Source organism: Jaculus jaculus, chromosome X, assembly GCF_020740685.1.
Source record: "Jaculus jaculus isolate mJacJac1 chromosome X, mJacJac1.mat.Y.cur, whole genome shotgun sequence".
Lineage (NCBI taxonomy): Eukaryota > Metazoa > Chordata > Mammalia > Rodentia > Dipodidae > Jaculus > Jaculus jaculus.
This window is the reverse complement of record NC_059125.1, coordinates 6,012,954-6,026,604: the sequence shown is the minus strand read 5'-3', so window position 1 is coordinate 6,026,604 and position 13,651 is coordinate 6,012,954. Positions and strand designations below refer to the sequence as shown.

At 40.7% G+C, this 13,651-nt stretch overlaps 1 protein-coding gene across 4 annotated transcripts in view; it reads left to right on the top strand.

Moving 5' to 3' along the window:
• The window catches only part of Reps2 (RALBP1 associated Eps domain containing 2), a 293,602-nt gene that overhangs the window by 118,780 nt on the left and 161,171 nt on the right, over window positions 1-13,651 (top strand). For 2 of the 4 annotated variants that reach the window (XM_045140337.1, XM_045140334.1), the window contains exons 4-5: window positions 260-383; window positions 7,957-8,054. In XM_045140337.1, coding sequence (XP_044996272.1) covers window positions 260-383; window positions 7,957-8,054 — 222 coding nt within the window. Of the gene's footprint in view, window positions 1-256; window positions 384-7,956; window positions 8,055-13,651 lie in introns of all 4 variants that reach the window. The other 2 variants (XM_045140335.1, XM_045140333.1) reach the window with 1 other exon arrangement.

The following is a 13,651-nucleotide window of genomic DNA, read 5'->3' as shown; positions in this document are numbered from 1 at the left end:
AAGTAACTAAAAGCATTTCTTATTGGTGTTAGTTATTTAGGTAACTCAGCAGTGGTGAGAATATTCTCTGGGAGACTTTTGGATCCTCAGACACTGCTTTGTAACTATGCTGCAGTTTTTCAGGCAGCATTTCTCCCCATTTGTTAAATCAGCCAGGTCACCGGCCATAGTGTTGTATTTTGCTTCCTAACTGCAGCTCAGAGAATGCCATGCTTCTCCAGTGGTTGCCTCTGAACTCTGCTCTGATTCTTTGAAGCAGGAAACACAGTCTCCCACGATGTCACCCCTTGCCTCGCCTCCTTCTTCCCCGCCTCATTACCAGAGGGTGTCCTTGAGCCATGGCTACAGCAAACTGCGGAGCAGCACAGAACAGATGCATCCAGGTAAGAGGCGACCTGGGGGCCAGCTGTCACAGGGAATGTCTTAGAATTTCCTTAATCTACCAGGCAGCGGTGTCACCAGATGCTTACTTTCCTGATTTAATTACTCTTGTCTTCAGAAACATGGCATGATTTAATTTTATATTCTCAAGCAAAGTTCTTCTTAAAAGTAAATATCTCACAATAATGCTTTGTCTCTTATTCTGGAAACGGGTTCATCTTTAGACTTGGGAACAACAATTTAGATGATTTAGTATTTCATATACAAATTGTAATAAACAGGGATTTGCATTTTTTTGAGAATTGTTATTACCTTCTGCAAACATAGTAATCATACATAAATAACAAAGTAATATATAGCAAAATAAAATAAAAATAACAAAGTAAATATACAATAAGTGCTTTTATGAGAAAAATTCTATTAAAATAAAATTATGCAAAAGAGTTGATCTAGCCTTTAAAGTCTAAGAACATAAATGAAAACATCAAGCCCTTGGATTTTAGAATAAGGAAAACAGAATTGCTAGGGGTAACATTTTGCTGGAAGGCATGCATCATACATGGCAATATGATTGCCTGCCTGCTTATATTTATACTCTGCTGGCCACATTAGTGACAGAATCTCTCCGATGGTTCTGAGGATGACTTGCAGAGTTGACTGCCCAGACTGTGCTGTTTAAAGCTCTATAAATTCACTGCAGCACTTTGTCCTCCTCCTAGTTTAAGATAGGGCCAATTTAAGGTATTTTACAATTAGATTTCCTATAGTCCCCCCCCCCAAAGTTTTGTGGGCTGTGTCTGAAATGGCCCAGTTTTTGTAGGTTTTTGCTGCATTGAAAAGTGTGGTGACTTCTAGAGGGTCATGGAAATGAAAATGTGTGCTAGGCTGAATTAAAGAGAGTCTGTAATCTTGCAAAGAGAAACGGATATGGCATGATAGAGCTTTGAATTGCATCAGGAGGTGTGGGTTTCTGAGACTAGCTGCATGACTTCAGGCAAGCCATTGAGCTTTTCTGAACTCTTTTTTTTTTTTAAATAGAATTATGGGTCAGATGTGGAGGCACATGCCTTTAATCTCAGTATTCAGGAGGCTGAAGTAGGAGGATTGCCATGGATTTGAGGACAGACTGAGCTAGAGAGTAAGTTCCAAGTCAGCCTTGTCTGAGTGAGAGCCTGCCCCAAAAAGAAGATAGTATCATGGGGGTGTTATGAAAATTCAGTGGGAATATGAGTATAAAATTATTTTGAAATTAAATGTTATGCAAATACAAGATGATGTTGCTAATAGATAGTAACAAAATCCACTTTCCTAAAACTTGGTTATTATTTTCTGTAATTCACAAGGTTGAGATTCCTTCATTTTTCTCTTTTAATAGTTTCCTTTGTCAGTTTCACCTAGTTTTAGAAGTGCAGAATTCCAGACAAAGCAACCAACCCATTTCACATCTTATTAGGGCTTGAAAATTGATGTTTAGTCTGTAGGTGTGTTTCATTGAGTCAACCTTTAAGTTCTACCCTTGATATGCCTTTAAAAACTTGTCTGTAGTTGGAAAGAAGAAGGGATTCAGTGGAGGGGGGATTTGGGAAGGGAAAAAGGAAGGGTGCTAGAAGGGGATTATGATCATGTTGTTTATAGAAGTTGTCAATAAAAGGTATTTTTTTTAAAAAGAAATGACTAAAAAAGTCAAAAGAAAAACAACTTATTTCCTGTTCCATCCCCTCATTATCCCATCCAAAGTAGTGTCTGATTCCTGCAGCACCACGGAGACCGCCTGTTTCTTTCCTTCTTTCTGGGCTCTCAGGAGCCACTGCCAAGGCTGAATATACCCTCATTCCTTTTAATGCTATTTTTGTGATGCAGAAATCTACGTATGACAAAATGCACATATTTTAAGTCTTCTATTTGAATTTTAGCAAATAAAGCTGGGTGTGGTGGCACACGCCTTTAATCCCAGCACTTGGGAGGCAGAGGTAGGAGGATCACCACTAGTTTGAGGCTACCCTGAGACTACATAGTGAATTCCAGGTCTGCCTGGGCTAGAGCTAAACCCTAACTTTAAAAACTAAAAAAAAAAAAAAAAAAAAAAAAAGAATTTTAGTAAAGAGATATGCCCAAATAGCCCATGTAGTATATATCTATTAGGTCACAGATGTCCCTCTCAACTCCCTATCCTTAAATGTAACACTGTTCTGATTTTTTTTAAACCACCATTGATTACTTGGCCTTTTCTAGAACGTCATACAAATGGAACATACAGAATGAATCTACTCATAATGTGTCTGCTAGCTTTCCCTGATCATAACAGATGAAATTAACATTGCTGCATTGGTAGCTCCTTCCATTCCATTACTCATCAGACTCCATAGTATGAATGCATCACAATTTGATGGTCATTCTCCTGTTGGACATTTGAGTTCTTTCCAGAACTTGGCTATTATGAATAAAGAGATTATGAACATTTATCCACTTATGAGTCTTTTTGTGACATATACTGCCACTTCCCTGCTACTTAGGAATGGAATTGCTGGGTCTTAGGGCAAATGTGTGAAAAGGAGCCAAAAAGGTTCACTTTAATACTGAAATTCAGAGTGATGAAATCTTCAGGTTTTTTGGGGGTGGGTGGGGTTCAAGGTAGGGTCTCACTCTAGCCTAGGCTGACCTGGAACTCACTCTTTATTCCCAGGCTGGCCTTGAACTCATAGTGATCCTTTTACCTCTGCCTCCCAACTTCTGGGATTAAAGACATGTACCACTTCATGTAGCCAAAATCTTCAGGTTTTTTTCAAAATTATTTATTTATTTATTTGAGAGTGACAGACACAGAGAGAAAGACAGAGGGAGAGAGAGAGAATGGGCGCGCCAGGGCTTCCAGCCTCTGCAAACGAACTCCAGATGCGTGCGCCCCCTTGTGCATCTGGCTAACATGGGACCTGGGGAACCGAGCCTTGAACTGGGGTCCTTAGGCTTCACAGGCAAGCGCTTAACCGCTAAGCCATCTCTCCAGCCCAGGTTTTTAAAAAATATTTTTTAAGCAGCTGATGGGAGGAAGTTTTATTTATTTACATGAAGGAGAGAGAGAGAATGGGCACATCAGGGCCTCCAGCCACTGCAAATGAACTCCAGACGCATGCGCCACCTTGTGCATCTGGCTTACATGGGTCCTGGGGAATCAAACCTGGGTCCTTTAGCTTTGCTGGCAAGTGCCTTAACCACTAAACTATCTCTCTAGCCCTAAAATATTACTTATTTATTTATTTGCAAACAGATACAGAGATATGAGAGACAGAGTGAATGGGCACACCAGGGCTTCCAGCCATGGCAAATGAACTCCAGATGCATGCACCACTTTGTGCATATGGTTTTACATGGGTACAAGGGAATTGAACTTGGGTTGTTAGGGTTTGCAGGCAAGTGCCTGTAACCATAGAGCCATTTCTCCAGTCTGAAATCGTCAGTTTTTAAATATACTCCTTGGAGAAAGATGGTTTAGATACTTGAATATTAAATGCCCTTGGGAGGAGGTTGAAGAATTGCTTAGTTTGATTCAAGCTGTTTTATGTTTGAATTTCATTTTGGAGGAAGGAGTTGAGTCCAAAAAAAAAAAAAAAAACAAAAACAAAAAAAACCAAACTATCTTTTTTACCTCCCTAGTTCAGATCACACTGAAGAATAAATCAGCCTGACTGATAATGGCCTGAATATACAAGCTTTGTTGCTTACATAACTGAATGGAATGCATGTCTTACATGTATGGATGAATGGCTTCAGAATTCACCTTTTCAGTCACAGGTGGGCTTGGCCAGCCTGGGGTTCCTACGCAGTATAAGAAGAAAATCTGCCTCAGCCAGGCGTGGTGGTACACACATTTAACCCCAGCACTCGGGAGGGAGGCAGGGGTAGGAGGATCGCTGTGAGTTCAAGGCCACTATGAAACTACAGAGTGAATTCCAGGTCAGCCTGGGCTAGAGTGAAACCCTACCTTAAAATACCAAAATCTTCATCGTCGTCGTCGTCATCATCATCTGCTTCTCTAAAATGAGCCTCCATGCAGCTGTGCCTGACTGGGGAACTATGCCTGCCTCTCCATGGGAAGACCCTTGGGGGAAGGGGCTAGAGTTGAGGTCACACAGTGGCCTCCTCTCTCATGAGTCTTTCCTCTGAGTAGTAGAAGCTCCCTCTATCTGTTTATTTTTTCTTACTTTTATTTTTTTAGAGAGACAGATTCAGAGAGGGAATTGGCATGCCAGGGCCTCAGCCACTGATATCGAACTCCAGATGCTTGCACCACCTAGTGGGCATGTGTGACCTGTGCTTGCCTCACCTTTGTGTGTCTGGCTTATGTGGGATTTGGAGAATTGAATATGGGTTCTGTGGTGGATTGATTTGGGTGCCCCCCATAAAGTTAGGTGTTCTGAATGCTACGTTTCCAGCTGATGGAGATTTGGGAATTAACATCTCTCAGAGGCAGTGTATTGTTGGGGGTGGGCTTATGGGTATTATGGCCAGTTTCTAGCACACTTTCTTGTTGCTGTTGTTCACACTTATTCCCTAAAAGCTGCTCTTGGTTGGAAGATTTTTGCCTGCAATGCAAACTTGACTGCAACAGGTCCTAAGGCTTTGCAGGCAAGTCCCTTAACCGCAAAGCCATCTTTCCAGCCCCCTCTCTGTTTTTCTTTAAATTTATTTATTGATTTGCAAGCAAAGGGAGAGAATGAGTCAGGGAGATGGGTGTGCCAGGTCCTCCTGCCACTGTAACAAACTTGAGATACATGCACCACTTTGCACATCTGGTTTTGTGTGGGTACTGGGGGCATTGAATCTGGGCCATCAGGCTTTGCAAGCAAACACCTTTAACCAATGACCCATCTCCTCAGCCCCTGAAGCTCCCTCTCTTTTATGGGAAGCATAGGTCCATGGGATTCTTGAGTTTCACTCCCCTGGGAAAGGTCATGACATTGTAGGATTGCTTAAACTGTGCTTAAAACCCTTCAGCAAGGTACAGTTGATACTAAGAGTTTAATGAAGTGTTACATCAACATGGAATAATTTAAAAGATCTTACTTGTCAGAAGACAATGCTTTGTAAGATTTGGACTATGTGCTCTGCATGTTTCTTTTGTAGGTTTTATACTTGTATCTACTCCTAAGTAAATTCTAAAAATCCACTCTTTGTTTTCTCAGTCTTTTTGATATTTTAATGTGTTCATACTTTATAATGTATTATAATTTCGTGTTCCAATTGCTAGGAAGAAATACAAAATGCAGCTGTGTGCCAGAGTCATTTGGTTTTATTCCTTCCTTCCTCCCTTTCCTCCCTTTCTTCCATTTCCTCCCTTCTTCTCTTTCTACCTAACCTTCCTTCCCTCCATCCATTTATTCATATAGGATCTCATATATCCTAGGCTGGCTTTGAACTGTGCAGTGGATGCTGGCCTTGACCTTCAGATCCTCTGCCTACTGGGATTACAGGCATATATCACAATGTCTAGCTGGTTTGTTCTTGAAGTTATGGTACGTTTTTAGTTTTAAAAGATCAAACCAAGCTATACGTGGTGCCTTAAGAGTCTTTTTTTTTGTCCCCCACCCAATTTTATTTATAAGTAAGGCATGGACAGAAGTTTATATACTTTCAAGCTCTCAAATTCTTAACCTATAGAAATGAAAAATGGCTTCAACTTGGGTGATAATGTTTCCTTTCTGTTGGAGACAAACACTACCTGTTTATATTTAACTGTCTTCCCACAGTATTGGCAAGGTTGTCATCATATGTATTCTGGAAGTAAGAGGAGTAAAATAATAACATTCATTTTTGTGGCTTAGAAAGTTATTCTAAAGGTAGTAAAATCATTTCAAAATAGTTTCATTATTTCCTAGTAGAATAATAAGCATATAATACATTTATTCATTTTTGTATTTTTGTCTACTTAGGTTTGTATTCTGTGCAATAGGGGAGACTACCATTTATTTTTGTTTAAATACATGCTTATGTGGATTCTTAGTGTTCAAAGTACTTATTGGTTTTCTTTTTGGAGGTTAGATAATGAATGAAAGACATTTAAATAGAGAGGTATGCATAGTTTATCTAGAATTCAAACACTAGAAACAAATTAAGAATCACAAAACTTTATTTTTGTGTGTGAGGCTTTATGTGGCTACTGGGGAATTAAACTTGGGCTGTCAGGCTTTGTAAGCAAGCACCTTTTACTGCTGAGCCATCTCTACAGTACAAAACTTTATTTTTAAAAATAACTTCATCACATATTTGAAATGTGATGAAACCTTTTTTTTTTCTCCCCATCAAAAGAGTTCATAAGTATGGAGAACAGCGAAAGTTCCTCACTGAAAATGAAAAAGTTTAAATAAGTAACAGATGAGATCCATAGGCATTAGGCCAATCTCAAATAGGCAATGCACTCTTCAGGCAGCCAGAGTCTTGTGGTTATTAAAATCACCTTTCTATCCAAAATTTATAGCTTAATTCCTATGCTTAACTAGAAGGAATAAAATGTATATGGTCCACCAGGGAAAAGGCGACTCTGGATCCCTGACTTTTCTACTTGACATAAGTTGAGTTTTTCTTTCTCACTCATTTTCTTTCCTTTGATCTAAGGCTATTTATTATTCCCTTTCACTTTTTTTCCTACAAGCGAACTTATTCTTTGAATATAGGATGGAATTGGTATGGAACCACTGATAATCTTTATTCACTAGTTCTTAAGTGATAGAAGTTGAATGAGAATAACCTATGGGCATGCTTGAGTTTTGGTCCCACTGAAAGAAAGGCTAAAGGAACTCAATATACTCTACCAGCCTTGCAGCCACAGTGCAGCCAGTTCTTCGATGTGGTTCATGAGGCTGGAATTGGTGGTTATTTACATAAGGCCTCTGCTTAATTCTGACCTGAAGCTAGTATTCAGTAGGTTACAATCACATCCTAAAAATCATTAATGAATGAACACAAACAGAATGTGGAGCCCTTGCTCACATGCCAGTGACTTTCATCACTTCACAGTGTGGTCCAAGGTACCAAGAAAACAGGAATAATAATTGACTACTTGAAGCATGACCCCTTTCTAGCTATTGTGTCTCTTTTAAAAGTCCCCATTTGAAGTTCTCACTCTTTCATCCTCACATTTATTTTTATAATTTTTATTTAAGAGACAGAGAGTACATAGGCAGGCCAGGGTCCTCTGCCACTGCAAATGAATTGCAGATACATGCTCTACCTTGTACATCTGGCTTTACATGGCACTGATAAATGGAACCTGGGCTGTCAGGCTTTGCATGAAAACACCTCTAACAACAGAACCATCTCTCCAGCCCCCATCCTCATACTGTTTTTTCACCTTAACCTGATACAAATATTTTTTTCTACCTTATCATGGTATTTCTTAGATATTGTTAGATTGTTTAGTGAAGTTGTGCCTGTGTCTCTGGTAGTCCTGCAAGCGTATATTCTAATTCCTATGCAACTTCTTCTGTGAGAAACAGTCACTGTTTTAAGTTTGAAAGTGAAGTCATAATTTGCAGGTAGAATCTTTGTGTGCCATGCTAACTTTCTCCCCTGTGATTTCAGCTCCTTATGAAGCTAGGCAGCCCATTGGCCAGCCTGAGGGACCCTCATCAGGGGGCCCAGGAGCCAAACCCCTTCGGCGTCAGGCTTCTCTTATCCGGGTAAGTGATGAAGTGGGGCCTGTACCAATGATATAATGCAGACAAGATTTGGACTTTCGAAACAGCATTTTTACTTTTGTTTTAATTTAAAATATTTATTTGTTTATTTGAGAGGGAGGGAGAGAGAGAGGGAGAGTGGAAGAGGCAGATAGAGAGAATGGACATACCAGGGCCTCCAGCCCATGAAAACGAACTTTAGATGCATGTGTCACTTAGTGTATTAGGCTTATGAGGGTACTGGGGAATCAAACCTGGGTCCTTAGGCTTTGCAAGCAAGTGTCTTAACTACTGAGCCACCTCTCCAGCCTGGAAACAGCATTTTTAAAGGGTATTATTTTTAGTTAGTGTTCAATGAAATGGGTTTTATCAGAACATTTTCATTCTGTAATATATATATATATATATATATATATATATATATATATATATATATATATGTATGTACATATAAATATATTTGGATGGGGGGGCTATTGAGACATGGTGTCATGTAGCGAAGAATGGCCTCAAAGTCTGTATATCTAAGTCTAGTCTTGAACTTATAAGCCTTCTGTCTCCAGTTCTCAAGTTCTAGGATGACAGATATTTGTCACCCTGCATGACTTCAGTGTAATATTTTCATATGTGTGTCTCATATTTTGCTTTTATTTTCCTTCATGGCCCTTTTTTTCTATCTCCCTATTCCCTTTCATTTGTTGTTTTCCTTGTCATAAATAATGTTTCCTTTCTGCTTTCATGTCACATATATTTTATTCCCTCTCTTAGGGAACGAGGCATTTTGATGGACCCTCTTTTTCATTGCAGGGAAGATATAAAACTACACATGAAACATTACACTTATTGTTCTGTTGCTTGTGTATTTTCTTATATCCTTTCTATGTTTATTTCTACCCCCTTTAAGTCTCTAGAATAAACTAGAGGCTGTTTGTTTTGGTGCATTCTTTACTTTTCTCATTGCTGTGACAAAATAATCTGATAGAAGCAACCTAAGGGAAGGAGGAATTACTTTGGCTCACAGTAAAAGAAGGGTTACAGTCCACTCATGATGGGAAGGTATGGCTGTGAGAGTGTATGGCAGCTGGTCACATTTTGTCCACATAGGAAACAGAAAGAGGTAGATGTCTGTACCCTAGCCCACAGGATGATGCCACCTATATTCTGGGTACATCTCCTCAGTTAAGCTTCTTTGTAATGCCATCACAGACACACCAAGAAGTGTGTCTCACCGGGCATGGTGGCGCATGCCTTTAATCCCAACACTCAGGAGGCAGAGTTAGAAGGATTGCCATGAGTTCGAGGCCACCCTGAGACTCCATAGTGAATCCCAGGGCAAGTGAGACCCTACCTCGAAAAACCAAAAAATAAAAAAGTGTGTCTCCTAAGGGATTCTAAGTTCAGTCCAATTGACAATGAAGGCTGACTATCCCAGGTAGTAAAACAGGAAAAGAATTTATTTTAGTGGGACCACTCCAGGAAATAGGAAGATAGCATCTTCAGCCCTATATTTCCAGGGTTATGTAGGGGAAAGGCAAAAACAGGGAGCCAGAGGCAGGTATAGAATCTTAGCAGGCTGTAGTCATTCTCTCAGGCCTGTTTCTTTTTCTTTCTTTTTTTTTTTGTGAGGTTCTGCTAGTGGAAGGGAAACTGCTATTGCTTTGAAGGGGGTGGGCAGGTTCATGCCCCCTCATGGAACATTTGCCTACAGGCCTGTTACTAGAATTTGAGATAAATGGGGAAGAGAAAGAATAATCCAGAGGAACAAAGTGGAATCAGTAACATAAGGATTGTGTTTTCCTTCAGGAGGAACAAATGGTAATTTATTTATTTATTAAATAACAGAGAGACAGAGGGAGTGAGAGAGAATGGGTTCACCAGGGCCTCCAGCCACTGCAAACGAACTCCAGATGCATGTGCCCCCTTGTGCATCTGGCTTATGTGGGACCTGGAGAATCGAACCTGGGTTCGCAAGTGTGGTGGTTTGAATAGATGGCCCCCAATATATTCAGTTCTTTATTGTTTGTAGTTTGCATCTGATGGCTACCTGGCTGGAGGCAATGTCACTGGGTGATCTTAAGGTATGGTGGCAGGTTTCCAATTTCAATCTAAAGATATGCAAAGTGTGCCTAGCTGGAGTTCCTGAAGTGTGCTCTGGCTTTTGGCCTTTAGGCGTGTACTTCTTTCTCTCTGCTTGGACCTGTGAAGGCAGGCAAGTTTTTTTCTGCCATTATGGAACTTCCCCTGGATCTGTAAGCTTCAATAAATTCCTTCCTCCATAACTGTGCCTGGTCTGGAAGTTTATCTCAGCGAACCTGAGTCTGTCTGCTACAGCAAGCATGAGCCTTAACCACTAAGCCATCTCTCCAGCCCAACAAATGATAAATTTTTAAAAAGTACTAGTTATTCCATCAACTCGTGATGTTAAATGTCCCACTTTAAGCCTTGGTCCCCAAGGTGGTGCCATTGGGAAGTGGTGGGAACTGTGAGAGGAAGGTCCCTGCAGGAAGTCCCAGTGGCTGGCTCTTGATCTTTAGCATGTCTTATAACACCTCCTCTGACTTTTCATCCATTCCACTTAGGCACCTTCTTTAGGAGAGCATCTCATTTTATAAAACAACCTTTCTTGTGTTTGCCTTATTCTTTATTATTACTCATTTAGTACATAACTAACCATTTTTTCATTTGCTTTGTGCATCTAGTTATATAGTAAGCTTTTGAAAGGCTACAGTAGTTCTATATTCTCTCTCAATGCCTCAGATCATGGAGAACAGTCATTTTACAAGTGAAAACTATTTCTTATATATAATGTATGCAAAAGAAATAAGCGTAATGCTAAACTCTGTTTCTCCTGGTCACACCACAGCTTAGATAATTTCACCTTTCATTCTTACTTTATTCCTCTGGATAAAATGCTCTTAATTTTCCCCATATGCCTGTAGCTGTTCTCCTCTGTAGTATCTCTAAGTGCTGTGTGGGGTAAGTCATATTGCCAGAGAAAGGTATGCATATGTGTATGTGCAGGGTAGAGATTACCAAAAATCTAGGTTTATCATTTAAATAGACAGGAAGAAGTGGGTAGTGGTTTGTCTAAAATTTCAGTTGTGCAGCCCAGGAAGAAGGATCATTTGTGCATAGGCAGCTATCTCAGAATAGAAGAATGGGATCAGACCCCCCCCCAAAGAAGCAGGCTGCCAGTTTGAAAGAGAACAAGCAAAGTCTGAAGGAGATCCTGGGGTTCATGGAATACCTTCTGGGGTGAAACACTGTGTTAGACCTGACGCAGAACTTGATCTTCTAAATTGCTACTTTATGTGGAAAGAGCTCTCATAAAGATAATTCAGCCACATGATATATTTCAAGCTTTCTATAAGTTCTAGGTACTCCTTTATTAGTGTAGATGAGTAGCTGAGAGACATCAAACAAGCACTCTAAGGTTTTATTGATAATTAGTAAGCAGCAGAACCAGAATTTGAGTCTATGTAGGTCCAGTGTCAAGACCTGTATTTTATTTTTTTTTATTAAATTTTTTTTATTTATTTATTTGAGAGCGACAGACACAGAGAGAAAGTCAGATAGAGGGAGAGAGAGAGAATGGGCGCGCCAGGGCTTCCAGCCTCTGCAAACGAACTCCAGACGCGTGCGCCCCCTTGTGCATCTGGCTAACGTGGGACCTGGGGAACCGAGCCTCGAACCGGGGTCCTTAGGCTTCACAGGCAAGCGCTTAACCGCTAAGCCATCTCTCCAGCCCAAGACCTGTATTTTAAATACTTTGCCAGGTGTGGTGGCACATACCTTAAATCCTGGCACATGGGAGGCGTAGGTAGGAGGATCACTGTGAATATGAGGCCAAACTGAGACTATAAAGAGAATTACAGGTCAGCCTGAGCTAGAGTGAGACCCTACCTCAAAAAAACAAAAAAGCAAAAAAACAACAACAAAAAAATCAAGGGCAGGAGAGACAGCTCAGGGGTTAAAGGCACTTACTTGCAAATTTTGATGGCCTGGGTTCGAGTCCCCAGTACCCACATAAAGCCAGATACACAAGATGGCACATGTGTCTGGTGTTTGTTTGCAGTGGCAGGAGGCCCTGGTGCACTCATACTCATTCCTTTTCCCTGCCTCTTTCTTTCTCCCCCCAAAAATAAAGAAAGAAATACTTAAAAAATATGTATTTGAGAGAGGGGGAGGGAGGTGTAGGAAGGGGAAGATGAGTACACCAGGGCATCCTGCTGCAAATGAACTCCAGATACATGCTACATGTGCCATTTTGTGCACCTGGCTTTGCATGGGTACTGGGGAATCAAACCTAGTTAGGCTTTGCAAGCAAGTTCCTTTAAGTGATAAGCCACCTCTTCAGCTCCAAATTCTTTTGTGGTGGTGGGGGGATGGAACCCATAACTTCAACCATGCTCAGCAAGCACTGTATCACAGAGCTGCATCCCTACCCCCAAAATATTCTTGAAAATTCCTTATGGTACCACATTGGAGAAGAATCAAAATACCATTCTGTTTTTTTTTTTTTTTCAAGATAGGGTTTCACTGTAGCCCAGGCTGACCTGGAATTCACTATGGAGTCTCAGGGTGGCCTCAAACTCACAGCAAGCCTCCTACCTCTACCTCCCGAGTGCTGGGATTAAAGGCATGTGTCACCATACCTGGCTCTTCTCTTCTTTTTTTAAAAAAATATTTTTTCTTTATTCATTTGTGAGCAAAGAGAGATGGGGGGGTGAGAGGAAGGATATGAATTACCTGTAATCCCAGCACTTAGCACTTGGAAAGTCGAAGCAAGAGGATCAGGAATTCAAGACCAGTCTTGGCTGTGCAGTGAGTTCCAGGCCAGCCTGGATTACATGAGACTCTATCTTAAGAAACCAAAAAAAAAAAAAAAAAATCATTCTTTACTAAGGCCAGTACAGTTCAGTTTTACCCCTAAGTTGGAACAGGCAATTGTTTCTTCAGCTGAGCCCCAGATGTAGCAGTTGGCTGCGTTTTAGAGATCCTGTGGTATAAAAATATGTACTGTTAAACCCTCAAATCACACCCATCGTGAAGGCATATTTACATTAGGGAATGCTTTGGAGGGATTCCTCCCCGAGCTTTCCAGGGTGTGGTTGTACACGTTCCTGTGGAGTGTGTTCTGTAGGGACTAAATTCTGAACAGGTAGGATGATGGTCAAACTCCTGGGCTTTCTGAGGGGGTAGGATGACATTCTATGGGCCCCTCTCCAAAGCCCTCTGGATGTCACTTACTTGGATTAGTGCACTGTAGGTCCCTTTTTTTCTAACATATATATGCTTCTTCAGATTTTTATTCTACAAGTATTAAGTGAATACCTATTAAGGATTTTTGCTTTTTAAACTTTCAAATACTGGGTTGAGGAGATGGCCTAGTAGTTAAAAGCATTTATTTTGCAAGCTTCAAGATCAGAATTCAGTTCTCAGAACCCACATAAAGCCCGAGATAAGTAGTGCCCATGTCTGTAATTCCAAACACTGTGCTTATGACAATGGGAGGCTGAGTCAGAAAAATCCTGAAGTTGTGGGCCGACTAGTTTGACCACAGCAGTGGCAAACAAGAGAAACCTTGTTTCAAACAAGGT